This window comes from Felis catus, chromosome D1, assembly GCF_018350175.1.
Source record: "Felis catus isolate Fca126 chromosome D1, F.catus_Fca126_mat1.0, whole genome shotgun sequence".
In the NCBI taxonomy this organism is placed as follows: Eukaryota; Metazoa; Chordata; class Mammalia; order Carnivora; family Felidae; genus Felis; species Felis catus.
This window is the reverse complement of record NC_058377.1, coordinates 61,837,370-61,863,982: the sequence shown is the minus strand read 5'-3', so window position 1 is coordinate 61,863,982 and position 26,613 is coordinate 61,837,370. Positions and strand designations below refer to the sequence as shown.

The 26,613-nt window shown below is 42.6% G+C and overlaps 4 protein-coding genes across 4 annotated transcripts; 2 read left to right on the top strand and 2 right to left on the bottom strand.

Moving 5' to 3' along the window:
• The first annotated feature begins 677 nt into the window (after nucleotides 1–677).
• On the top strand, nucleotides 678–2,973 carry LOC101093295 (olfactory receptor 51I1). The gene has a single exon (XM_003992863.3). The coding sequence runs from the start codon at nucleotides 1,516–1,518 to the stop codon at nucleotides 2,458–2,460; it is 945 nt and encodes a 314-aa protein (XP_003992912.2). The 5' UTR covers nucleotides 678–1,515; the 3' UTR covers nucleotides 2,461–2,973.
• Nucleotides 2,974–11,944: 8,971 nt separating this feature from the next.
• On the top strand, nucleotides 11,945–14,162 carry LOC101100152 (olfactory receptor 51I2-like). Its single transcript, XM_003992888.2, has one exon. The coding sequence runs from the start codon at nucleotides 12,241–12,243 to the stop codon at nucleotides 13,186–13,188; it is 948 nt and encodes a 315-aa protein (XP_003992937.2). The 5' UTR covers nucleotides 11,945–12,240; the 3' UTR covers nucleotides 13,189–14,162.
• Nucleotides 14,163–18,329: 4,167 nt separating this feature from the next.
• LOC101099902 (olfactory receptor 51Q1-like) lies at nucleotides 18,330–19,286 on the bottom strand. Its single transcript, XM_003992887.5, has one exon. It carries the CDS (start codon nucleotides 19,281–19,283, stop codon nucleotides 18,330–18,332), a length of 954 nt encoding a protein of 317 aa, XP_003992936.2. The 5' UTR covers nucleotides 19,284–19,286.
• A 6,107-nt stretch (nucleotides 19,287–25,393) lies between these two features.
• On the bottom strand, nucleotides 25,394–26,391 carry LOC101099654 (olfactory receptor 51Q1). The gene has a single exon (XM_006937035.5). The coding sequence runs from the start codon at nucleotides 26,339–26,341 to the stop codon at nucleotides 25,394–25,396; it is 948 nt and encodes a 315-aa protein (XP_006937097.3). The 5' UTR covers nucleotides 26,342–26,391.
• Between the last annotated feature and the right edge of the window lie 222 nt (nucleotides 26,392–26,613).

Here is a 26,613-nt window from a genome sequence, read left to right as displayed (position 1 = left end):
AGAAAGACAAAGAAAGAGGAGTCAGTAAAGATGCTACAGAAAAAGATGCCAAGGTAGGAGGAAAACTGAGTTGCCAACAATGTTAACTTTGGTAGAGAGCTCAAATAGATGAAGCAACAAAGAGTTTGCTGGTGAGCAGAGAGAAATTCACTTTATTTGGGAGAGGGAAGTGTGGATGCCACATACAGTGAATTGAACGGTGATAGAAGGTATGGTTAATAAGGTTGAAACCCTGATTGTCAGGATCTCAGAACGGAACTGGAAAAGCAGACACGAACAAGCCCCCTTTCTGTGGCATCCAGAAAGACAGTGTTCCAGGAAGTTTGACTAAGAATTAATGAGAGTAATAGAATGACAGCTAGAGAGTAAAGGTTATGGCTTCATGATGGGCTGGTCTTGCACATGCTTATTGCCTGAAAGGAAAGAGACAGAAATGGAGAGGCTGAAGATACAGTTCAATACACTATTGGAAGTGGTCTCTGAAAGAGATAGCAAGGCATGGAATCCTGAAAGTGGAGGGCCTGGCCTCAGAGAAGGTGAGACATCTCTTTCTTGGAAAACCAAGGGGGTAAGAATAAATAAAGATGTTGAGCTTAAAATTTAGATGGTGGTAAAATCTGTCTGTCTGTCTGTCTCTTCTCCAATCAAACACTTGCTTCTTTGGTTTTATCCAGCTCTACACCCGGAAGTTTGGTTATAGAATTTATCAAAGGTTAGGGTTTCCTGTGTGAACGTGAAAGACAAGCATAGAGAAGATGAAGATACCACTCCTAGTGTGAGTAGGTCAGAGAAAAAGTGAGGAGAGGCTCGTAGACGAATAGACCAGAATCATATGGAAGACTTATTGAGACTCTGAGAGCAAGTACATGGGCATGAGAAGGTAGGCGAGGTGGAAGCTGGAAGTCTATGGTAATAATGAAAAAAATGGAATTTAAGATTTCAGAGGTGGAACCGTTTCTTGTGATGACACATTCAGGGTGTGCCATGGGATTGTGAGCACGAGGAGAAGTCCGAGTACAGCTTATTGAAGCTATACGTGTACAACAGTAGAGGCTTCATCTGCACCATTGACCACAGGGCTCCCAAAGACATGGTGGTGTTTCTTTTCCCCCGTTTATCTTAATTTCTGTTTGTTCCACATTTCCAGAATATGGCTTCTGGGGTGAGACCAGAGATGGGAAGGCATGATGCACTTTAAGGGGAAGATTAGGGAGCATCATTCCAGTTGTCTCCTACCCTGTTGCTTTGCCACATCATGGGCCCTCACCTGATCATCACACCTTCATGGAGTTCCTACTATGGCTCAGACAGGGTGCTGGGCCCTGATGATACAGAAATTATTAGAACCCAGTTAATGTCTTCAAAGAGCTCTGATGGGAGAAGCAGGAACATAGATAAACTCTTTCAATCTCTAACCTTTTGTGTTGGAGACAGGATGTCTGAAAGAAAGTGAAGAACCCCCCCAATATATCTTCAGGGGCTTATCCCCCATCTGCACTCTCCCACCTGCCTGCCATGTTGGGTGTCAATGGTACCCCCTTCCAGCCAGCCACACTCCAGCTCACAGGCATTCCTGGGATGCAGACAGGCCATGCCTGGGTTGCCCTGGTTTTCTGCATCCTCTACCTGATTTCCATCATAGGCAACCTCAGCATCCTCGCTCTGGTGGTTCAGGAGCCTGCTCTGCACCAGCCCATGTACTGCTTCCTCTCTATGCTCTCTCTCAACGATCTGGGAGTGTCCTTGTCTACACTTCCCACTGTGCTTGCTACCTTCTGCTTCAACCACCGCCATGTTGGCTTCGATGCCTGCTTGGTCCAGATGTTCGTCATCCACACTTTCTCTTTCATGGAATCAGGCATACTGCTGGCCATGAGCTTTGATCGTTTTGTGGCTATTTGTGACCCACTGCGCTATGCCACTGTGCTCACCAACAGCCGCATCCTGGCTATGGGTCTGGGCATCCTCACCAAAAGTTTCACCACTCTTTTCCCTTTCCCCTTTTTGGTAAAACGGCTGCCCTTCTGCAAGGGCAAAGTTCTGCATCACTCATACTGCCTCCATCCAGATCTCATGAGAGTGGCGTGTGGAGACACCCATGTTAACAACATCTATGGACTTTTTGTGGTCATTTTCACCTATGGTGTAGACTCAGCGTTCATCCTGCTTTCTTATGCATTGATCCTCAGAGCCGTGCTGGCCATCGCATCTCAGGAGCAGCGGCTCAAGGCATTCAACACCTGCATGTCACACATCTGTGCAGTGCTGGCTTTTTATGTGCCCATAATTACTGTCTCCATGATCCACCGCTTCTGGAAGAGTGCCCCACCTGTTGTTCATGTCATGATGTCCAATGTCTACCTGTTTGTACCCCCCATGCTCAACCCCATCATCTACAGTGTGAAGACAAAGGAGATACGCAGAGGGATCCTCAAAGTCCTCTATAAATCCCAGAGCTGAGGAAGGCTACTGAGGGAAAGGACTTGGACTTGTTTGCCAGCTTGAGGAATGCTGAGACACAGGAGGGGAACCAGGACCTTGATAGTTGTGAATACAGAACGAATAAAAGAACAGCTGACTCAATAAAATGACCTAAATATGTGTTGATCATTCACCATGTGAAAAAGCTAGTGCCAGTCACTAAGAATGTTATGATGGTGAACGAGGTGAATTGTTAAGTAAGAGATAGACATATCAAGGAAAAAGCATATAAAAGAGTAACAGATGCCCTGAAAAATGTTTGACATATGGAAACAATGGAAGTTTTACAGAGGAAATAGGCTGAACACAAATAATTCTACTACCACCTAGAGTGGGGGAAATAATAAACATTGGAGACAAAATTCTGTAAAGGCTTGGTGCTTCATGTGAGAAAGAGGACCCGTTTGGTTTGTGGAGGTCAAGTTAAGTGTGTGTGTGTGTGTGTGTGTGTGTGTGTGTGTGTGAAGTAGTTTGTGAAAGATGAGAGGTAAGGTTAAGGTACTTGGTACAGGGTGGCAGGAAAAAAGAAGATAATGGTCTTAGCAAAAATAGCATGAATAACTGCTTGAGAAGAAATATTTAGGCAAAAGAAGGCTAGAACCTTACTGTTCCAAGTGTGGCCCAATGGACAACAACCACACTGGTGTACCTGGTAGCTTGTTAGGAGAAACAGACTCTTCTCCTCACACAAGACCTACTGGATTCAAATTGTATTTAATAAGACTAAATACAGTCTGTTCAGTGACTAAAGCTTGAGAAGCACAGCACTACTCTTTCAGACATCTTTCAGGTAATGCCTATCTGATATGTAACAAAAATGGCGAGACCCACAAAGTATAAGAGTCTGGACAAGTGTTTCTCAAAGTGTGATTCCCAGACCAGCATCATCAGCCCTGATTGGGAACTTGTTAAGTGTACAAATTCTCAGGACTTTCCTCAGATCTCCTGAACCAGAAACTCTGGGGGCTGAGGTCTAGCAATCTGTGTTGTTGTTTTTTTTTTTAATTTTTTATTCTTAACGTTTATTTATTATTGAGAGACAGAGAGAGACAAAGCATGAACATGGGAGGGGTAGAGACAGGAGGAGACACAGAATTTGAAGGAGGCTGCAGGCTCTGAGCTGTCAGCACAGAGCCCGATGCGGGGCTTGAACCCACAAACCATGAGATCATGACCTGAGCCAAAATTGTATGCTCAACTGACTGAGCCGCCCAGGCCCCCCTAGCAATCTGTGTTTTTAATAAGCCCTCTGGGTAATTCTGATATATGTCAAAGGTTGAGAGAAGCTTTAACCTAGAATATTGGTCTAGAATATTTAGGAGAATTCCAAACAGCTTTGTTTAGACGAAGGGGAAGTTTCACACTGAGAAGCTTGGGAAACATGATCTTGAGAGACTGCCTAGTCAGATCATGGGTGGTTTTTAAAGCTGGGGCAGGGTGCCTGGATGTCTCAGTCGGGTGAGTTTCTGACTTTTAATTTTGGCTCGGGCCACAGTTCGTGGGATCAAGCCTTGCATTGGGCTGTGCACTGACAGCACGGAGTCAGTTTGGGATTCTCTGTCTCCTGCTCTTTCTGCCCCTACCCCGCTCATGCTCTATTTCTCTCTGTCAAAATAAATAAATAAACATTTACAAAAATAAATAAAGCTTGGGAAGACTGAGTGCAGGACAACTAGGCATATGATGCAGGTGGTGATGGGAAATGCCGACTTAGAGACTTTTTTTTTTTTAATTTTTTTTTTCAACGTTTATTTATTTTTGGGACAGAGAGAGACAGAGCATGAACGGGGGAGGGGCAGAGAGAGAGGGAGAAACAGAATCGGAAACAGGCTCCAGGCTCCGAGCCATCAGCCCAGAGCCCGACGCGGGGCTCGAACTCACGGACCGCGAGATCGTGACCTGGCTGAAGTCGGACGCTCAACCGACTGCGCCACCCAGGCGCCCCCCGACTTAGAGACTTTTATCTCCACGAAGTGGGAACACTGAAATAGCTTCACAGAAGGATTTGATGAACAATCACAAGCCATTCCACAGTCGCTCTGAGGCCCCTGTTCCATCGTGCGAGTCCTTTCTTTATCCCCCATGCCATCACAACCTACCTGGAATCCAAAATTCAGGCAAGCTCCAATTTTAAGGTTGCCCGTTAGGCAGTTAGAACCTGGGAGGCAAAAACCAGCTGGTTGTCACAGTGGGATGTGGGACCTTGCAACAGTTCTGTGTCATTGGGATTTCAGTGCATACAAGTCCCCTGACCAGCACATCTTCTGAGGTTTCTCTCTCTTTTCTACAAAGTCTATGAACTTTTTTTCTGAAGCAAGTATTTCCTTTTTTAGAAGACATCTGCTTAATGTGGTTATATTCTTCTACACCAAACACCTACCTGCATTGTGCCTTTCTTTGCTTCAATCTGCTCTGGAAAATCTCACTTCTATTTTACAGGGCAAATTGATTCCTCTCTTTTAGCTTTGTGGGGGAAAATGTTTCATAATTTCCCCAGAGATGACTTTTAACACTTCTAATTTATAAGTCCCTTTTGTTGGGATTTGTACAGGTGTTATGTTTAGTATTATCACTCTGAAAAAGTACATAGGGTTTCTCTTTACTTTTCTTGTCATTAAATGGAGGCAGAAACTGATTTTTAAAAAGACTTCTCAAAAGTCAAAAAAGGGAGATAATGGCAGTCAAACCTAAAATCCTACACCTAGCACAGTGTTTGGTACACCCAATACATGGTAAATAAATGAACAACCAAGTGACTAATTAAATAAATGAATGAATTGGATCTGATCTGATGCCTGTTCCCCATCATGTTGTCCCTAATGACATAGCTAAAGTTACTTTGCTCTATGACTTTTGAAATCCTGGCCCCTTCTCACCAGGGACTAATGCCTATTCTGAGGCATTTTTAGGTCTCTTTTCCCCCATGATTCTGTGACCTTATTCACAAAATTGTCATCTGTGTTCTTCTGAATTCCATCTCCAGGTTCCCAAGTCATTAACCTAATGTAAACAATTCTACAGTAATGGGAAAGCAGAAATTGCTCTTAAACTGCCTCTATGAGGTAGTTCAAAGTTCCATATGGGGAAGGGGAAATTTACTCTATATCCATATTCTCTTTGCTTTCCCCATGCATCCCACCCTTTGATTAAGAAAGGGGAGAGAGCTCTTCTGCTATTTCTCCCTGAAATACACTTACACCCTACTTGAAACTGAAATAAGGAAGAGGTCAACTGAAATACTTAATGGGAAGTCTAGGTATCTGGGGGAAAGAATTTATTAGAGAGATCTGAAATTGAGGACTCCACTAGAATTTATAATAAGGATAATTATCATGTGTGGTGCGATCGCATTAAAAAATGTCACTTTCTTCTTTTCATTTGAATGTCTACCCCTATAAATGGTTACTATCCTCCTTATGAATTAGGTTCTAAGTTGAAGAAATTCTAGTCTCTTGAAATATAAAGTCTGGTAGATGGTAGACCTTTGACTCAAACCTACATCTCTGTGACTTTGTACCCCACGGTCTTTCAGTATCTTGGGACATCTCTCCTGGAAGAGACCTTCATCTTTTGGAGCTTGGTGAGAGGTTGAGTAGTAGGGATAGGAGTTAAAATTGAATAGGGAACAGTCATCATAAGTGGATGAAGGAAGCTTGGTTATATCCCCTATTGGTGAAACTCTGGGCTCCAAGCTCTCTTCTCTTGATCTCTGAGTCCTAGAGTTTGCCCACTGGGGTCTAAACTTTAGGTTATGCCTCAGATATAGGTTTTAAGCCCAGAATATGAGGAGGTAGATGCTGGATTAAGGGTGCAGAGTTCCAGTTTTGAAATTGGAGACTTGAGGGCAGAGGGGATGTTGTCATGGAGCTTGTAGAAATTTATCTTCATCCTCTTCAACATAGGGAAGGAGTTGGGATTTTATTTTTTGTGTGGAGACAGGGCAGTATCTCTAGAGGATGTGTTTTTTCTTTTCCTTCTGTCCCCAAGGCAAGATCTCATCTCCCTCCTTTCCCCATAACCAGTTCAGCATCACCCTTGGGCACAACGCGGACCCCAAGGCCCTGGGCTCTGGGGACTCTCAGGGACATAGAGTCCACCTACTCTCTTGGCCAGTGCCTGCCTGAGGCTCATTCCGGTGCCATTGTGAGCTCTGGCCTACCCTCAATCAATCCAAAAGCTACTTCACAAAGCTCTCTCAGGTGAATCTGAGTCTATTTGCATCTCCTAGGTATGTGCGCAAGAGTGTTCTGTCTGCAATTCCATTTGTGCCCCTGAGGTTCTCTTGGTCTCTCTCATGTCTCTGTATCTTTGAGTGAGTCTCTGTTAAGGCACATGTGTGCTGTGTATTCACTACAGTTTGTTTGGCCAGTGAAGGAGAGGTTTACTAGGAAAAAAAGTCCCCAGATCTTATTTTCAGGTAGGTTTCCTACACATAGAGTAATATTTATTCAAATGCCCCCGTGTCCTCCCACACACTTTCAGATAAGGCTGCTGGAGACTGGTTTAGAGAAAGACACGCAATCACCTGGCAGGGGGTGCCATGATCTCTGATCTCTGTTGGGTCCCACACGGATCTGCAGCCATGATATTCTCAGTGTCATGGAAAAAGAGAGACCTTGGCAGTCTGGACATAAGTGTGAGGGCGGAAAGGCAGGTGAAAGAGCCTTTAATCCTAACTCAGCAGATGCTGGAATTGTCCCTCTAATATTCCCATCAAGGATTATTCAGTCTTTGTGTGAACGTCTCCACTGACCAGAAGTTTATTATCCCTATTGTGCAGCTTTGACTCTTAGAAAAATCCTCCTTACCTGGGTCCCAGACTGACTGCCTATGGTCTCTGTTTATTGCTCATCACCTCTTACACCCACCCCCACACATCTCTACCTTCTCTCTATCTCCTCTTCTCAAAGCACCACTGACTCCTTCCATGCTCTTTAAATGACTTGATCCCCTTGCCTTTGAGTGTGTCCCAGTTGGTTTACCTCCCATCTGCAGTGTGGAGCCCAGAGCTGAATGTACTTCATTTATGGTCCCAAGCAGTATGGTCATGCTTTTATTTATTAATTCATGATTTCTTAAGCATGTCTTTGTGTTAGAATTGTGTGAGGTGTTAGGAAGACAAGATTGAACTAAGCACAGGTCTGACTGTAAAAGAGCTCAGAACAGGGAGGACAGAGGCATGAATGTAATTCTAGCAAAATGGGAAAAGTCTGTACAGTTATTTTAAAGTCACATGTGAGAAAATTATTATTTCTGCTTAAAAAGTGTTAGGAAAAGCTTCAGATAAAATGGAAGTTTTCAGTCTGACTACTAGTGGGACTTAAGAACATTATCAAAGAAGATAAGGACGATGTAAGCAGTGGGGATAAAGTATAGAATTGTATGTGTGCATGTTAGGACGTATTATCTTCTGAATAAAATACTTCTTTTAGCAAAGACTAAAACCCATGAAGTTTTTATAAGCTACATATTGCACCATTGATTCATATTAGACTGATGATCTGTGAGTCACCCGGACAGGGGGATATATGGTGAGGAAATGAAAAATCAGCTACTTTGAACAGCAAAAATAATTTAAGATAGATAATCTGAACAAGGGAAGGTTACAGAATATTATGTTTGGCATATTCAGATACAGTGTATCTATTCAATTATTTATTTATCTATCTGGTTACAGTATTTATTAATCATCTGTTATGTGCTTGACCCTGTGCTAGTATTGGGGGTCTAATTACACAAAATAAAAAAAGTCAATACTCCTCTTTATTTTGGTGGAGTTTACAGTCTAAGAGGGGCTACAGGCATTAAACAAATAATTGCACAAGTAAATCTATGTTTGCAAGTTGAGATGTAGTTTTCAAGAAATTAGCAGATACCATGAAGAACAATATTCAGGTGAAATCTGAAAAAGACTGTTGTGTCTCTGTGTCTGCAGCAATTATATATGATGTGGAGGAAGAACCTTTAAGCCCAAAGTAAGACTTTGTAAGTCAGCGCATCTAACCAGGATAGTGGCTTTAGGTACAGTGAGCTTGCCATCACTGGGAATGTTCAAGCTGAGTGCGGGTGATAGTTGGATAAAGATGCCATGGAGGGGACTCTCTGAGTGGGTGCAAGGTTGGACTCGGTTTCAGGTTTTAGAGAGACTGTAAGTTGGCAATGGAATCAGTGGACTTCTGAGAGGCAATGGAATCAGTTGGCAATGGAATCAGTGGACCTTTAGAAGGTCACTTAACTCCTGTTCACTTTCTCTTGGCCCCCAGTCTGTGTAGGAGTCAGGAAAGAGTGTGTGTCTGCCATCCTGTCCTTTGCACTGCCCGTGGAAATAAAGAAGACCAAGTTCTCCAGCGTCTCCCCATTCTTCTCACTTACGTGGCTTCAGTTTCAGAAGCTGCTGCTGGACTTCATAGGAAAGACCGCAGGACTTACAGTTGGAAGAACCAGATTAACTTCTTACTGGTTTAGTTAACGTGATTGTTACGGGACTAACATGGGGCAGCTTGGAATGGGAAAGTGGCCTCTCTGCTTATCATCTCTTTATTCCCACCCTGGTTATCATTTCTATGATCCAATTTATCGTATGAGTCAATTTCCTGGTACTGCCCTTCCCATTCTCCAGCTTGCGTGTTCCCGCTCCACACCATGGATCGTGGCTCGTGCTTCCATGGTTTCACTGTTACTTCCTGCCAAAGATGAGGCTTTATCAGGGGCAGGGGAGACCCACAGGTGAGATGATTAGACACAGCCGTCAAATGCTCTCTCTTTAGGTGCACTTTCATGGGAGTGATATGCAACACTAGCCCCCAACCCGGGTTACGTCTGTGGGCATCACCTTGGAGATACCCACAGAGCATTATGAGTACACCCAAGTTTATTTAGAGGAGCTCCAGGATGTTGAAAAATCTAGCAGACAATGAGGCACAAGGAAATGTTTAAGTTACAGGTCAGGAGTGGGGTAGGAAGGCGGTCTTAAATAAAAAAGCTAACTTGGGGAGTCCTTGAAAGTTACAATTTTGTCTAATAAACTGTCACTGTAGGAGTATCAGAAGACGGGTCTGGAGTGGTTCTCCATGTTGGGTTCGTTTTGGAAGCTTTAAAATATATTGATAACTGGATACTGCATCCAAAGATTCTAATTTAATTGGTTTGGGGTGTTATGTGAGCACTGGGATTTTTTAAGTTTCCTAGGTGATTCTAATGTGTAGCCAAGATTGAGAACCACTGATCTACAAGGTAGGGCCAAGGGATGCAGATGGATAAAAACACAAGTCAGTGTATCACCTGTCACAAAAGTTGTTACTCTTGAGGGAAGCTTGGGAAATAGAGTGCATGGGATTTCAGCAGGGCTGGCACATAAAGAGAGGGCTCCAGAGTGAAGAGAGTACGAGGAGGCAGCTCTGGGGCCCTTCTCACTGTCACCTTGTGTCTCTCCATGGTCATAGCTTCTTGCATTCTCTTAGCTGCATATTGTCCTGACTGTCTGTCCATTCCAGTGGAGCATTCCCATTAAACTCATTAGATAATTATGGACCATGTCACATCCAGGAGGTAACCACAGGGTAAAGAATTGGTCAAGAATCTGTGAATCACACATCCGTGTTGCTTGCGTGAAGAAGTGAACTGATCACTGGGGAGAATTCAGCTTGTATACCAGTTGTGATTGCACCTTCCTACTTCATCTTTTAAAATTTGTTTTACAGGGGCGCCTGGGTGTCTCAGTGGGTTAAGTGTTTGACTTCAGCTCAGGTCATGATCTCAAGGTTCAGGAGTTCGATTCCCACCTCGGGCTCTGTGTTAACAGCTCGGAGGCTGGATTCTGTGTTCAGAATTCTTCTGTTCAGATTCTGTGTCTCCCTCTCTCTCTGCTGCCTCCCTGCTTGAACTGTCTCTCTCTCTCTCCCTCTCTCAAAAATAAGTAAACATTTAAAGAAAATTAAAAAAAATTTGTTTTACAAATTTAAGTTATGTTACCTCAGTTGTTATTTTAATTGTGGTGCACCTGGTACCTTATATCATATCACATATTATTTTTACCTTTTTTTGTAAAACTTTTTTTATTGGGAGTGTGAGAGGGGGAAGAGCAGAGAGGGAGAGAGAGAGAGAGAGAGAGAGAGAGAGAGAGAGAGAAAATGAATAATTTTTTTGATTGTTTTAAATGTTTATTTTATTGTGGAGAGAGAGACAGAGTGTGAGCAGTGGAGGGGCAGAAAGAGAGAGAGACAGAGACAGAATCAGAAGCTAGCTCCAGGCTCTGTGCTGACACAGAGCCTGATGCAGGGCTTGAACTCACAAACTGAGATCATGACCTGAGCTGAAGTCTGACGCTTAACTGACTGAGCCACCTAGGTGCCCCGGGAAGGAATCTTAAGCAGGATCCACACCTAGCATGGAGCCTGACTCAGGGCTCTATTGTACGACCAGTCATGAGATTGTGACCTGAGTTGACATCAAGAGTTGGACACTTAACTGACTGAGCCACCCAGGCACCTTATTTTCACCTTCTGATTGGGGTTTAACTAATTCTTCCTGATCTCTTGCAACTAATGGAGTCCTTTATCTCTGTATCTTTGATCTCTCCATGGATTCCAGATCAGATCTGCTATTTTGAAGCCAATACATCTTCTCACTCTGAACTCTTGTTTTTAAATTTAGAAGTCATTTGTGTATTCGTAGAATTCTCCGTTGGGATGTCCATATCATTTTCCACTTTTATTCGTATTTCTCCCTTTATCAGTTTTGTAAAACCCCTGTCTCATTTTCATTCAAAACGTTTTTTTCCCTGAGCAGAGTGGTTAGCACTGTCCTCCGTTATCCTTGGTGTCCTTGTTTTCTCAGATCTACACTGGCAGAGCTGAAATGCAATTCTTTCTAATGACTCCATCCTAGATCCTGAGGTTTACTCTCTCTCATCTCCATAGGGAAATGGAAACATCACCACCAGGAGACCCTGCACATCTAAGCCATAACTTACGTTCTGTGGATACTGATTCAGGCTTTTGGTATACGACTTAATCTTCCTCTCTGGGTCTTATTGTCTCCCTAAGAGTAAAAGAGTTTATATTTATTCAGCGTTTTATATGCCATACAATATTGTGTTCACCAACAACCACATGAGGCAAATATATTTTTATCCCTAATTTACAAATGGACACACTGAAACTTGGGAAGGTTAAGTTACCTGTTCAAGGTCACACTTGAGAGTAAGCTGAGCTTTAACTGGGCTTCCAACTGAGGTGTGATAGAATCCACATATAGAGCTCTAAAACACTGAACATATGATCTTAATTTTCCCATTTATTTCTTATACACAAATAAAAGTATTATTAATATCTCCACTTGACAAGTAAAAAACAAAAACCAAACAAGTAAAAAAAAAACCATTTAGATCAGAATATAAATAAGCTGTCCATATCACACATCTAGTAACTGGCTGAGTATGGATTTTGACAGGCTTGATTTATTCTAGTATTTTGCTCTTAATTTTTAAGCTATGCTGTCTCTCATAAGATCAGCCAGCCTCAAATATCTCTTTTACATGTAAAATTTAAGGATTCTAGAGGTCAGGGGAATAGGAGGTGAGAGGAATGTCTGTTATGTTTTTACCCGGAATGATGTAGATGTTTCCAATTTCCCCCACTTCCTTCCATATCCTTCCTTCAGCCTTTGCAGTGGACTGTGAAGGCAGAAGACCTTCAGGAGGAAGTTAATTTCATTTTTTTTTTCAAATGTAGGTGAAGGCTTATCTCTGCTGTTGGTGACATGGGAGCTGAAAGCAATGGAAGTCTTGACCTATCCGTCTTCCTGACTGGCATCCCAGGATTGGAGGCCCAACATGGCTGGCTTTCCATTCCTTTCTTCACTGTGTATATTGTGGCCATTGTGGGTAACAACCTAATCATGGCAGCAGTGCAGGCAGACCCTGCCCTTCACGAGCCCATGTACTTGTTTCTCTCCATGTTGGCTGTGACAGAGGTGGGTGTTTCTGTGTCTACACTGCCCACTGTCATGGGTATTCTTTGGTTTGATGCCCGCCAGATTGACCTGGATGGCTGCCTGGCTCAGATGTTCTTCATCCACACTTTCTCCTGCATGGAATCAGGGGTCCTGTTGGCCATGAGTTATGACCGCTTTGTAGCCATCTACAGTCCACTGCGATATACAGCCATCCTAACCCTGCCACGTATCATTTGCATGGGTCTGGGCATCACACTGAAGAGTGTGATGCTCATGGCCCCACTTCCAGTCCTTTTGAAACAACTGCCCTATTGCCACACCAATGTACTCTCCCATTCCTACTGCCTCCACTCAGACCTGATCCAGCTGCCTTGTGGTGATACGAAGCTCAGTAGCATCCTGGGTTTGGCCATCGTCCTGGCCACTTTTGGGCTGGACTCACTGCTTATCATTGTCTCTTATGTGCTGATTCTTTACACAGTGCTGGGCATTGCTTCTGGGGAGGGACGGCGGCAGGCCCTCAACACGTGTGTGTCACATATCTGCGCAGTGCTCATGTACTATGTGCCCATGATTGGTGTGTCTGTGATGCATCGTGCTGCCAAGCATGCCTCACCCCTGGTCCACACACTCATGTCTAGCGTCTACCTCTTTGTGCCTCTTGTGCTCAACCCCATCATCTACAGTGTCAAGACCAAGCCAATCCGACAGGGGATTTTCACCTTGTTCTCCTGCAAGAGGAAATTGCTCTGAATCCCTCCAATAGGGCAGAGACTTTGGGTCCATCTATAAACTGATGGTGTTTCTGCTGTGGGCCGGGCTGTACAGCAGAAATTTAGTGGAGGAATAGGAATGAGGGATTCTAAGCATTGTCACAGGCTTGACCTTGGATCACAGGTGTTCTCCCTAGTCCTTTTTATTTCACAACTTGTCAACATGTGTGGGTCTCTGCATGTGTGTACATGCACGTCAGATGTAATCAGTGTGAAGGCAGAGATAGTGAATTTCATTTTTCCATTTCCCCTCAAAAGTCCCAGCAAAAAGCCTGATAACTAGCAAGATAACAGTAAAGACTTGAGACCTAATCATGTTTGAATTGAGGTGAAACAAATTGCTGCTTTTGATAAGTTAGGCAAGGATTAAGAATATACCCCAAGCAAGAGAGATCATCCTAGGAACATGCTTTTGAGTAAGGTGAGCATATTTTCTGGTTTGCCCCAGATAATCATGGTTTACACTTACTTTCCTGAGCATCATTATCAGTAGCACTCCCTTTCCCTCCCCCAAAATGTCCTTGTTTAAACAATACATTGTATGGGAGCTTATAAAGTAGTTTCCTTCCTGTCATGGAAGGAATCAGACTCTCTGTACCACCATCTAAGGGCCTCCACCCTAAAAATTTATGTACTAGGAGACTCTGAGATTGAGGAACAGTTGATTAAATTCCCTCATTTTAGGCATAAAGTAAAATAGGGACAATCTCATAATGCCCAGGTTTTAGATCCTAAGACTCTTAGCAAAAGACCCAAATTCTCTCTAGTAGAATCTCAGACCCTATCTTTAGGGCTTAGTAGGTCTGGGGTACTGTACCTGGTTATTCCTGTTTTTCTTTCCTCCCTTCCCCTTAGCCTTCAGTAACCTCAGCATGCCATGTGATGGGAATATATATAAATGTTTGTTTATTTTGTTTCCCATGTGATGGGAATATATATAAATGTTTGTTTATTTTGAGAGAGAGAGAATGTGTGTCCATGTGAGTGGGGGAGGGGCAGAGAGAGAGGGCAAGATAGGGAGAATCCCAAGTGGGCTCTATGCATCAGTGCAGAGCCTGATGTCGGGCTCACTCTCACGAACCCCGAGATCATGACCTGTGCCGAAGTCAAGAGTCTGACCGACTGAGCCCAGACACCCCATGATGGGTCTATTCCTTGACCTTCCACCTCTTTCAGCCCTGTCAGCATGGGGCTCATTGGTCCCACTTTATCTGCCTATGGCTCTCTAGGGTTTCCCAGAAACCTTTAGTCAAACGAGAAGGACCATTTTCACACTTCCTAAGGGACACAGGTCTTTGTGTAGAGTGGATTGACAGGGCTGGGTTGGTTGATCAGTAAGTGGTCTCATGTTTTCAGTTTCTCTTACTTCCAGGCCTCCAATTACAATGCAAACGTTTTCCTCACCATAAACTATTCTTCTGGACTTCATCCGGCTCATCCCATTGTGGTCACCTTTTTGCCATGAATTACTAGATTACATGTCCACCAATGACAGCTTCTGTAAAGTCAAGGTGACTGGTTATTTCTTACAACTGCATACACACCTACAATTATCTTGAAATAAAAAGTTTTATTTTTAAAAGCATATGCAAAATACAAGCCCAAATTTTGTATTAGGTTTAACAGGCATACAGTTCATCCGAACTTTGGAAACTCTGCTCTTCAAAACACGTTATTAAGAAAATGAAAAAGCAAACCAATGACAGGGGGATGATATTTACAGTACGTATATCTCATAAAGGACTTGTATACAGGGTATAGGAAGACATTTTACAATATGATAAAATACAATGCAGTTAAAACCACAGTGAGATAGTACTTAACAACCTTGCATGACTAACATTTAAGTGACTGACAGTGTTAAGTGTTAGCAAAGATGTGACGTATTGCTGGCGGAAATATAAAATAGCGTGAGTGCTTTGGCAAACGACATGGCAGGCACAGCTAGATATTTACACAGGAGAAGTAAAAGCATGTATTCACATAAAAAGTACACAGCATTGCTTTTTCGGAATAGCCCTAACATGAAACAAGCCAAATGCCCACCAGCAGGTGAATGGATATGCAAAATTGTGGATATCCATATGATGAAATATCACTCAGCAATAAAAGGGAACAAACTATCCTACACAGAGAGACATGAATGAACCTCAAAAACATGGGGAGCAAAAGCAGCCAGGTACAAAAGACTACTCTGGATAATTTCATTTATATGAAATTTATATACGAAAAGGGTCAAGAATACCATCTTCTGAATTTTATGAAATACACACTTCTGTATCCCAATGGGACTCGTATAGTCATTTAGATCCTAGGCAGTGAGTAACTTATGCAGAAACATGTAACATTAGCCAAAAAAACTTTTCAGAAAGCAAATCTATTTTGAATTCTTAAACATATCATGTGATTTCTTAAGTCATGAAGACCATACACATACATATATGCACACATACACAAATAACAGTTTTGTCTGGGGACAGGAAACAGAAAGCCTGAACAAAGAATAGGAGCAGAATTCTTCATTTAATCTTTTTTTGGTTCCAGTTCAATATTGGCTGTTGTCTGAGGTTCTGGACATTGGTGGCCATAAAATTCAGTTGATAGAGAGCTCTCATTAAGAGATTACTTAAAAGGCAGAGATAATTCTCAACAGCCACTGCAAAGACATCATGCAGAGACACAAGCAACATAAGCCTGGCTGGGAGTCAAAGCATGCCTTGTCTTCCATTACTTAGTCTACATTTTATAACCCAGACAGTCAGCCAGACCATTCACTGGTCATGGAAACACTTATTTTGCCCAAGAATTTCTCTTTGTGTTTCCAAACGCATGTCTCTTTATAACCGAAATACCTCTACTGTCTTCTACAGTTGACCTTAATTTTATAGTTCTAGAAATACAGACCACAGGTTGGAATAGTCGATTAGGGCAACTGTAACAAAGTGCCACAGACTTGGTGGCTGAAACAACAGAAACTTACTTTCTCACGACTCTGGAGGCCTTGCACAATTTCTCACCATACTGGTTTCCTTTGAGGCCTGTCTCCCCTGGCTTGTAGATGGCAATCTTCTCCCTCTGTCATCCCATCGCCTTCCCACCATGCTTGTGCTGATGTGTGTCTTACTTGCCTCTTCTTTGCAGGACACCAGCCATATTGCACTAAAACCCATCTTAATCTCATTTTAATTTAATTTCCTCTTTGAAGACCCTATCTTTACAGTCACATGCTAAGATACGGGGACTTAGGATTTCTAAATATGAATTTTCAGGGGACACAATTCAGCAATTCAGCCTATGACACTGATAGATCTCACTGTCCTGAATTGAATTTTGTTCTGTCACCTCCACCTCAAAAACCCACCCTCCCACCCGGGAAAGTCTTGAGAGGGAAATGGTAGCATCTGTGCATGTGGACAATTACCATTTAACCCCCCTGATTCTTATTCTCATGGAGTTGAGAACACAGATGCTTCCATAGATGTTCCCATTCACAATCCAGAATGTAACTTTTTGGAAGGGAGATGGAGAAAACAATTCCTATAAACCTAGCACCTTGGTGATACAAGCCCATGTCTTCTACATACCACGTTTCATTGGAAATTCTCAGCCTTGTGAGCTGGATATTATTAGCCCAGTTTTAGAAATCCAAAAAATGAATTCAGAGAGTTTCATAAGATGGGCAAAATGTCACACAATTATTAATGAAAAAAAGAGATATTATTAAAGGTGTCATGTGATCCTCTTCAAAACCAGACATAATCCCAAGACTCTTTCTCCCCTCATGATGTTTTGGGAAATTCTCAAGCCTGTAACTGTCCACTGAAAGAAAAGTCTTCTTTGATCCATATTCCTACCAATTTCTTTGACTTTTTTTTTAACATTTGGATTTCCTGGTCCTAATTTCCCCTGTTCTGAGATTGCACATGGCACCCATTTTACAATTTATTTCCCTATGCCAGCTGATCTTTGTTCCTCTGGAGAAACATGCTAACTTCTAGGTTCTGGTAAAGAAAGTGGGAAAATAAGTGGGGGGGAAGGATATCGGTGGAGAAAGACATCCTTTCCGCACTTGCTCTCTGCCTTTTGCTTCCTAATCCTACCCCACCCCCCGCCCCACTACACTCCTATTGAAGCCCTGCCTATGGTGATTCAAATCTAAGACAGTCCTCATACTGGCCACCTGCACTATGGGTTCAGTAATCAGAAGCTGTGACCACAGTTATAGCTGCCTTTCTGTGACCACAGTGATAGCTGATATTTCTGAGAGAGCCAACCTGGTTTCCACAAAATAATGATCAAGTAGGCCATATTCTTTCTCTTCAAACCTTTTCCAGTACAGGATTCGCCAAAGGGAACTTTCCCCTGACAGTTTGAGCCACGTTAAGGGCATTAAATTTTAAAAAACACAGTCTTCTCTGGTCAGAAAAATGAGTTCCTACTCCCCCAAATACTATCTGTAGACTTACTTGAAGTTTTAATTCTAAATATTAAAGGACCTGTCACAAGGTGAGAGTGTTATTCTAACTGTGGGAGACCTAACTATTCCACCCCAAGCTTCTGCATGTGTTCATTTGACCTGCTGAAATCATGTTGATTAAATAAATCTGAATAGCTGAGCATCTTGATTTGCATCCATCCTCCCAGGAAGATTTACCACTTTTTTATTTTTTACTTTTTCGGGAGAAAGTTGGGGCGTGTCTATGAAGTAGGGTGAGCCAGGGCAGGGGAGCTAGAATTTACCTGGATGCCTGAGTGGAGCTGCTTTAGCAATGGGTGGCGGAGGCAACAGAGAAGGGATTCCTTCAAATGTAAGTAACCAAGCCCATGGGAGAGAAGTATATCCAGAAAGGAGGATGAAATTTACATCTTAACTCAATTAATGAAGCTCACTCCACTGGCAAGTAAATGTGCTAGAATCTTATCAATTCAGATCTACATCTTTTAGGTAGGATATGTGCTGCTAGGTTCTCCAAAACAAAAATTTGCAAAAAGACAAGACAATGTCATATGGCCTTAACACAGGATGGCATATTGCTGTAAAGTCATCATTTCTCATTCTGACCATACCCTCCCCATAAGCCTGTGACTCTAATTCCTGAGTAATTTAACAAATTCGTTATTTCATCTTAAGCACATATCTCTTTGGGAAAGGAGGCAGATAATTCCCTGACGGATCTGCTTAGTCTTGACACTGTAAATGATGGGGTTCATCACAGGCGGTGCCAACAGGTAGATATTGGCCATGATAACGTGGACCAGCGGAGAGGCATGCTTGGCAAATCGATGAGTCATGGATACTCCAACCATGGGAACATAAAGGACCAGAACAGCCAGCACATGGGATAGACAGTTATTGAGGGCCCGGAACCGCTCAGTCCAGGAGGCTGTGCCCAAGATATTCTTCAGGATGAGTGTGTAGGAGAGCACAATGAGCAAAGGGTCCATCACAATAATGAGCAAAACAAGAGCAAATCCATACCAGCTATTGACCCGGATATCAGCACAGACGAGGCGGATCATATCCTGGTGGAGGCAATAGGAGTGAGAGAGAAGGTGGGAGCGGCAGAAGGGCAGGCGCTTGAGTAGGAAGAGGGAAGGAAGAACAGCCAGGACGCAGCGGCAAATGATGGCTAAGCCGATCTTGCCAATGACTTCACCGGTGAGGATGGAGGTATAATGCAGGGGGCGGCAGATGGCCACATAGCGATCAAAGGACATGGCCAACAACACAGAAGATTCCATAAAGGAGAATGTATGAATGAAAAATAACTGTGCAAAACACGCTTCAAAGCTGATCTCATGAATGTTGAACCAGAGGAGCTGCATGACTGTGGGCAGGGTGGTGAGGGTGAGGCCCAGGTCGGTCAGGGCCAGCATGGAGAGAAATAGGTACATGGGCTGGTGGAGGGATGGTTCCTTGCGGATGACCGTGAGAATGGTGGTGTTACCCATGATGGAGATGGTGTAGAGGCAGCAGAAGGGAATGGAGATCCAGATGTGGGAGGCCTCAAATCCAGGGATGCCGGTGAGGATGAAGTAGAAGGGTGCTTGGGTGCTGTTAGTCACCTTGGACATGACTGATGAAGGTAGCTTCGTGTTGCTTTGCTCAAAGAGAATCAGAAATATGAGAAATAATCTTTGTCTTTACCTCATTTGATCTAAACTCTATTCAAACAAAGGTTCACAGTTGTTGAGTGTTAGGTAAGGACAGATTCAAGAGCTCCACTGTTACTGTTCCTCAACCTGTCTCTGGATAGTTTGCTTCCACACCACTCAGATTCCCTCAATAACGCAACACAAATGAAATCATGCACTACCTCCTCATTTATTTTCTACCGATTCTGTTTTCCCCAGTCCCTTTGAGTTCTCAGTGCCCTAGAATCTGCCTGTCATCCAGTCATATCATCAGTACTGTTCTCACAGCGACTGAAAATGAACTCGTACACACAAATGTCATGGCTAAAATTAGGTCCTTCTCTTTATTATCCGGTGTTTCCTTTCGATTTTGCCTTTGACTATTCTAACAGTATCCTCACCTGTTTCACCTGTTCTAAAGGTATCACCAAGTCTTTCTCTGTCATTTACTTTATCATATACTAAGATCGTTATTCTTCTTGATCAGCCTTCATTTCTCACCTGCCTTCTTTTTCTCATTACTTGATGTCTGTAACTAGGCTTTTCTTGATGCAGTATCCAAATATACCTGGAAGCCAAGAGCAGCGTGCACAGGAGAGGAGAGAGGGGAGAGCCCAGATGAGGACAGCCACAGTCTATGGCAGGCACTCCTCTAAGGCAATTACCTACAATAGTTCTTTTCCACCCCTAGCAATAGCCATCACCCCTCCTTTTTTCCCTGAGCACCGAGAGAGTGTTACTTGTGATTTCTCCTGTGTGGTGGTGCCCACATCACTATCTGCAGCTTCTGCTTTCTCTGTCTCACAGAGTAGCTCTGTTATAAGGTCCTGCAAATCTCTAGGCTGGAATGTAAGCATGTGTGGCAGGTCCCCTCAGGAGTACACGAAGAGGCATCTTGAGACCAGGGGTTCCACTGGGATGCCAAGAAGTCAGCTTTGTCCAAGAGGGTCTCTGTGCCCATGGTCCCCTCATAGAGCCCCAGGTGAAGACACCACACTGAAGTATTGTTCTTATGGCTTGTTGAATTAGATTGGAAACTACATGCATGAGAAGCTTCTTCCTATCAGCATTAGAGGCTGGGGCAGAGATTTTGGCAGGGGCCAGAGAGTTGCCGGTCAAAGGAATTTTGTCCACCACTTTCAAGGAGCATTCACCTGGCAGTGAATGTCTGGAAATACAGATAAGTTTTTCTATTATGTTTATAAAATAAGTGAATGGTGAAAGCCATTTCAAACTGAAATAGGAAACAAGATAGTCACTTCTTGGTCATTTGGTGACTCACTTCACTATCACATGAAACTAAATTTCAAATAGATTAAGTTATCAAAGTCAATCAGTAACAAGAAAAATAGAGAAAACCATGTAAGCATTTACATAGCTCATTGCAGAGGACTCTATCCTCTGGTGTAGTAGTCAAAAATGACAAAGGAAAAGATGAGTGGATGTGAGCACAAAAAATTAAGTCTTTAAAACAGAAAATAATGAAATTTAAAAACTTCTAAAAACATGTTTAAAAACCCTACCATAGAAGGAATTGATATTATACAGAAAAATGAAAAGATTTAATATTTATCAATACTAATACCACAATAGGTTACCAGGAAGGACTATGTATGACAAAGTTCACAACAAAAGGAGAAACATGGCTACCAACAAGCATATTACAATAAGCTTTACAAGACAGGACATATCACGTCGTCTCCCCAGGAGTCCAGTAACGGAGAGTGAGATCATAGAATCAGTGTTTAAATCTTTCAAAATAGTCAGAGCTCTTTTTATAACAACATGTTGTGCAGATAAGGGCATAACCATGCAGAAATTTTCGTGTTTTCCTGATGGAAATGAAACATGTACAGGTTCTGGAACACAATATGACTACAATCGCCACCTCAGGGGTGACTGGGGCAACTGTTCAGGGGCAACTGGGGCAACTGGGTGGCTCAGTCGGTTGAGCCTCTGAGTTTTGATCTTGGCTCATGTCACAGGATCTTGTGTTTGGTGGTTCCACAGATCCATCCTGGCATGGGGCTCTGCACTGACAGTATGGAGCCTGCTTGGATTCTCTCTCTCTCTCCCTATTTCTCTGCCCCCATATGGATCATGCATGCTGTGCACGCATGCTGTAAAATAAATAAATAAATAAATAAATAAATAAATAAATAAATAAATATCATGCTTTAAGTCATATAATTCACTTCTGGACAGAACGGTAAGGAAATCTGGACAGAATAATAAGGAAATCATTTTAAATGAGAATAACAATTTGGGATGCCTGGGTAGCTCAATCCGTTAGGCTTCCAACTCTAGATTTCTACTCAGGTCATGATCTCATGGTTCCCAGAAATGAACCCGACATCAGGGTTCTGCACAGACAGCATGGAGCCTGCAAGGGATTTTGTCTCCCCTTCTCTCTTTGTCCCTCCCCTCTTTGTGCTCTCTCCGTCTGTCTCTGTCTGTCTCTCTCTCTCAAAATAAAAAATAAATGTAAAAAAATGAAACTACAATTTTATGCTAAAAATATGTTATTAAGCCTTAGAGGTAATGGTAAAAAAACAAAAGGGACCAAATGTGTGTGTGTGTGTGTGTGTGTGTGTGTATAATAGGCATATAAGTCCTGTATGTATCATGATCAATAAAATAATAAATATTATGTGACCACATTTGTTTTCCAAAGATGATACTTTAAAATTTGAGTTATAATGTGATTTAAATAGCAATTTGCTTACTTGTGTAGTTCTGTGCTAAGAGCTTGCGGGAAGTTGGCACAGAGTTATGGAATGCTGCCTGAATGCAAATGTGTGCAGTGTGTGTGTGTGTGTGTGTGTGTGTGTGTGTGTCCAGGGTGGTGGTGGTGTGCTCTCACTAGTACAGAGAGTGGTAGGTAATTAGTATAGTTTTAGACATACTGAGTTTGAGGTGATGCTAAGCCATCCTGATAGAGATGACAATTCGGTCATCTCTAAAGATCCTGGGGAACAAGAGAATTTTAACTGGTGGATATAGATTTGAAGTTTTATGTACATTAGAGGTAATTGATGCCCTAAAATGGCTGGAGAAAAATAAGAGAAAAGGGAGGAAACAAGGGGTTCAGAGAGATTCCTGAAAATTGTGCCCCTTGACAATTGTGTGACGACGGGCATTTCACTTACTACTTTGAGCCTAAAAAACCTAACTTTTACATTTATATAATGTTTCTTTCTCCTGGGGCTGGTGTCATGATTTAATTCCATGACTTGAATGATCCAGTTATCCATGGTTGCTTTCCCACTCCATTAATAACCATAACAATGATAATAGCACCAAGAGCAGTGCTGAAGTAATGAGGAGCAACAAAGACAGATTTTGTGTTGAGCGTTTTTTTTGTTGTTGTTGTTTGTCTAAGCCTGTTATGATTATCTCCTTTTGGATAAAGGAAAGTTAGAGCCATAGGAAACGTGTCATGTATGTTTTGAATGCTCTTCTGCAGGTACCAAAGCAGGTTGTCCTCAGCAGCAGATGATTGTTATTATTCTACTGTAGTTGTTCTTTGATTCCCAAATAAAAGTAAATGACATTTTAAGGCAAAGACATCTTTTCTAATAAGCTAGTCTTAAAGGTAAGTCAGGGGGAGTTACTGATTGTGATCCCACAACTTGAGAAAAGATGAGAGTGTAGCCTTTTCAACGTTTTTATTTTTTATTTTTTTAATTTTTTTTTGGGGGGGACAGAGAGAGACAGAGCATGAATGGGGGAGGGGCAGAGAGAGAGGGAGACCCAGAATCGGAAACAGGCTCCAGGCTCTGAGCCATCAGCCCAGAGCCTGACGCGGGGCTCGAACTCACGGACCGTGAGATCGTGACCTGGCTGAAGTCGGACGCTTAACTGACTGCGCCACCCAGGCGCCCCGAGAGTGTAGCCTTTTGACAACTGATGTGGGCCACATCAGAAGTGAGTTGTACTCTAAAACCAGATTCAACTCACTGGTATCCTGCTTAAATATGGTGCAAAAACTAGGCCCCATGCTACTGATGACAATCCACCGAACGTAAGAACAGTAGTTGAGGCATACCTAATAGTTAGTAGGATACATGTTTAAGAACTTATTACAGAGTCTTAAGAGGTTAAGGTTTTCCTAAAAGATTATAAATCTATATGCAGTTTTGAGACTGAATTCTCTCTATTCTTCAATTGTTTCTGGTACTGAGGACAATGTGTCACAATTATGCTGAGTGTCTGAGAGGTGAGAGGAGGGATTTAAAGCACAGGACATACCTCAGATCTACCAGGAGAGGTAGTGACATGGCCACACCCCTTCTGTGTATACACACATGTGGTTAATAGTTGAAAATAGCATAGAATAATGTACGTTAAGAAGAATCAGCACACAAAATGTAGTGTTTCTTTATTTTCATTGAGATCTCCTTATCACAGCCCTGGTTCCTTACCCTTTACTGATACTGTTTACAGTTTTACTGAGAAAACTCCTTCATGTTCCTTTATCGAAGGTATTCTTGCAAACTTCAGGCAGTTTACAAGTGTTTTCTATTTAATATTCCTTAAAATGAGTTTATGGAGGTATAATTATGCACACTTTACAAATGAAGAACCTGCGATTCCAAAGAGTTAAACTTTCTCAGCTCATTTATTAGCAAGTCATGATGATAAATCAAAGGTACCCAACCCAGTAGGAGCAAGGTTTGAGCCAGCTAAGATGAAAACATCTAGTTATGAACAAATCTCTGTTGTTTCTATGCATTCACACTCTTAACATTCAAACTATTGTTATGCTTATCTGCAGAGATGTTTGTTGTTTGTCCTACCTGCATCTATTATCTTCTCGGAGCAGTAGTTTCTGTCTCTCTGAATCGTGATTCCACCATTGAGTTTCAGTGCACTCTGCATCAAAAGTCAGTTCAACAGTTTCTTAAACCCCTGAACTGACTTTCAGGGCAGAGTGCACTGAAACTCAACAGAAGACCATGGGGGAGGGGAAGGAAAAAAAAAAGTTAGAGAGGGAGGGAGCCAAGCCATAAAAGACTCTTAAAAACTGAGAACAATCAGAGGGTTGATGGGGGGTGGGAGGGAAGGGAGGGTGGGTGATGGGTATTGAGGAGGCCACCTGTTGGGATGAGCACTGGGTGTTGTATCGAAACCAATTTGACATTAAATTTCATATTGAAAATATCTAAATACAAAAAAAAATTTCTAAGTGATTAGAAAAAAAATATTTAAGTTGGAAAAACAAAACAAAACAAAACAAAACAAAAAACCAAGGTTCCTTCTCCAGTTTGGCTTTTGATATTTCCCACTGATCTTCGCAATGGCTTTTCTTTTTAAATTTAATCTGAGAAACTTAACAGAAACCCATGGGGGAGGGGAAGGAAAAAAAAAAGAGGTTAGAGTGGGAGAGAGCCAAAGCATAAGAGACTCTTAAAAACTGAGAACAAACTGAGGGTTGATGGGGGGTGGGAGGGAGGGGAGGGTGGGTGATGGGTATTGAGGAGGGCAACTTTTAGGATGAGCACTGGGTGTTGTATGGAAACCAATTTGACAATAAATTTCATGTATTGAAAATCAATCAATCAATCAATTTAATTTTATTTTGTATTTTTTTGAGAGAGAGAGAGAGAGAGAGGGAAAGAAAGGGAACCAGCAGGGGAGAGGGCAGATCAAGAGGAGATACAGAATCTGAAGCAGGCTCTAGGCTCTGAGCTGTCAGCCCAGACATAGTGCTTGAACTTGTGAACCACGAGATCATGACCTGAGCTGATGTCTGACAGTTGTTTGACTGAGCCACCTACGCACTCCTTAAATTATATTTTTAAATATTCTTTTTCTCAAAGTCATATGGTTAGTGAAGTATAATGTAGAGTAAAAGACTTTAGGAAAAAAACCGTAGGTTTTTTAACTTCCAGTCAAGGAAGTATGATTTCTATTTATTTACAGCAGAAGCTTATACAATACTTATTCTTTCACCCATCTGTAGTACTTACACTTTTGATGGCAGTGGTACCTGCTCTTGACTCCTTATTATTAAATAAAATTCCTCCAGTAAACCTAAATTCCACTCATTAGTACACTTTCCTCTGGAAGAGTACATTGAAGATTCCCTGGCGGATCTGCTTAGTCTTGACACTGTAAATAATGGGGTTCATCACAGGCGGTGCCAACAGGTAGATATTGGCCATGATAACATGGACCAGCGGAGAGGCATGCTTGGCAAATCGATGAGTCATGGATACTCCAACCATGGGAACATAAAGGACCAGAACAGCCAGCACATGGGATAGACAGTTATTGAGGGCCCGGAACCGCTCAGTCCAGGAGGCTGTGCCCAAGATACTCTTCAGGATGAGTGTGTAGGAGAGCACAATGAGCAAAGGGTCCATCACAATAATGAGCAAAACAAGAGCAAATCCATACCAGCTATTGACCCGGATATCAGCACAGACGAGGCGGATCATATCCTGGTGGAGGCAATAGGAGTGAGAGAGAAGGTGGGAGCGGCAGAAGGGCAGGCGCTTGAGTAGGAAGAGGGAAGGAAGAACAGCCAGGACGCAGCGGCAAATGATGGCTAAGCCGATCTTGCCAATGACTTCACCGGTGAGGATGGAGGCATAATGCAGGGGGCGGCAGATGGCCACATAGCGATCAAAGGACATGGCCAACAACACAGAAGATTCCATGAAGGAGAATCCATGGAGGAAGAAGAACTGTGCAAAACACGCTTCAAAGCTGATCTCATGAACGTTGAACCAGAGGAGCTGCATGACTGTGGGCAGGGTGGTGAGGGTGAGGCCCAGGTCGGTCATGGCCAGCATGGAGAGAAATAGGTACATGGGCTGGTGGAGGGATGGTTCCTTGCGGATGACCGTGAGAATGGTGGTGTTACCCATGATGGAGATGGTGTAGAGGCAGCAGAAGGGAATGGAGATCCAGATGTGGGAGGCCTCAAATCCAGGGATGCCGGTGAGGATGAAATAGAACGAGCCTTGTGTGGTATTAGCCACTTCATGCATGCTTCTTGAATGCAAAACCCAAATCTGTGTATTCCACAATAAGAATTTAATCAGTGTGCTACTACCATAGAATGAATTTTTTTTAATCTTACATCTAAAGATGTGTCTGGAATTCCTGTTTTTAAAATTTATTTATTTAAATTCAAGTTAGCTGACATACAGTGTAGTATGTTTCAGGAGTAGAACCCATTGATTCATCTCTTATGTATAACACCCAGTGCTCATCCCAACAAGTGCCCTCCTTAATGCTTATCACCCATTTAGCCCATCCT

What these genes read in the sequence shown, in the direction of transcription:
- LOC101093295 (XM_003992863.3), top strand. Translation starts at nt 1,516, where the DNA reads ATGTTGGGTGTCAATGGTACCCCCTTCCAGCCAGCCACACTCCAGCTC.
- LOC101100152 (XM_003992888.2), top strand. Translation starts at nt 12,241, where the DNA reads ATGGGAGCTGAAAGCAATGGAAGTCTTGACCTATCCGTCTTCCTGACT.
- LOC101099902 (XM_003992887.5), bottom strand. Translation starts at nt 19,283, where the DNA reads ATGTCCAAGGTGACTAACAGCACCCAAGCACCCTTCTACTTCATCCTC.
- LOC101099654 (XM_006937035.5), bottom strand. Translation starts at nt 26,341, where the DNA reads ATGCATGAAGTGGCTAATACCACACAAGGCTCGTTCTATTTCATCCTC.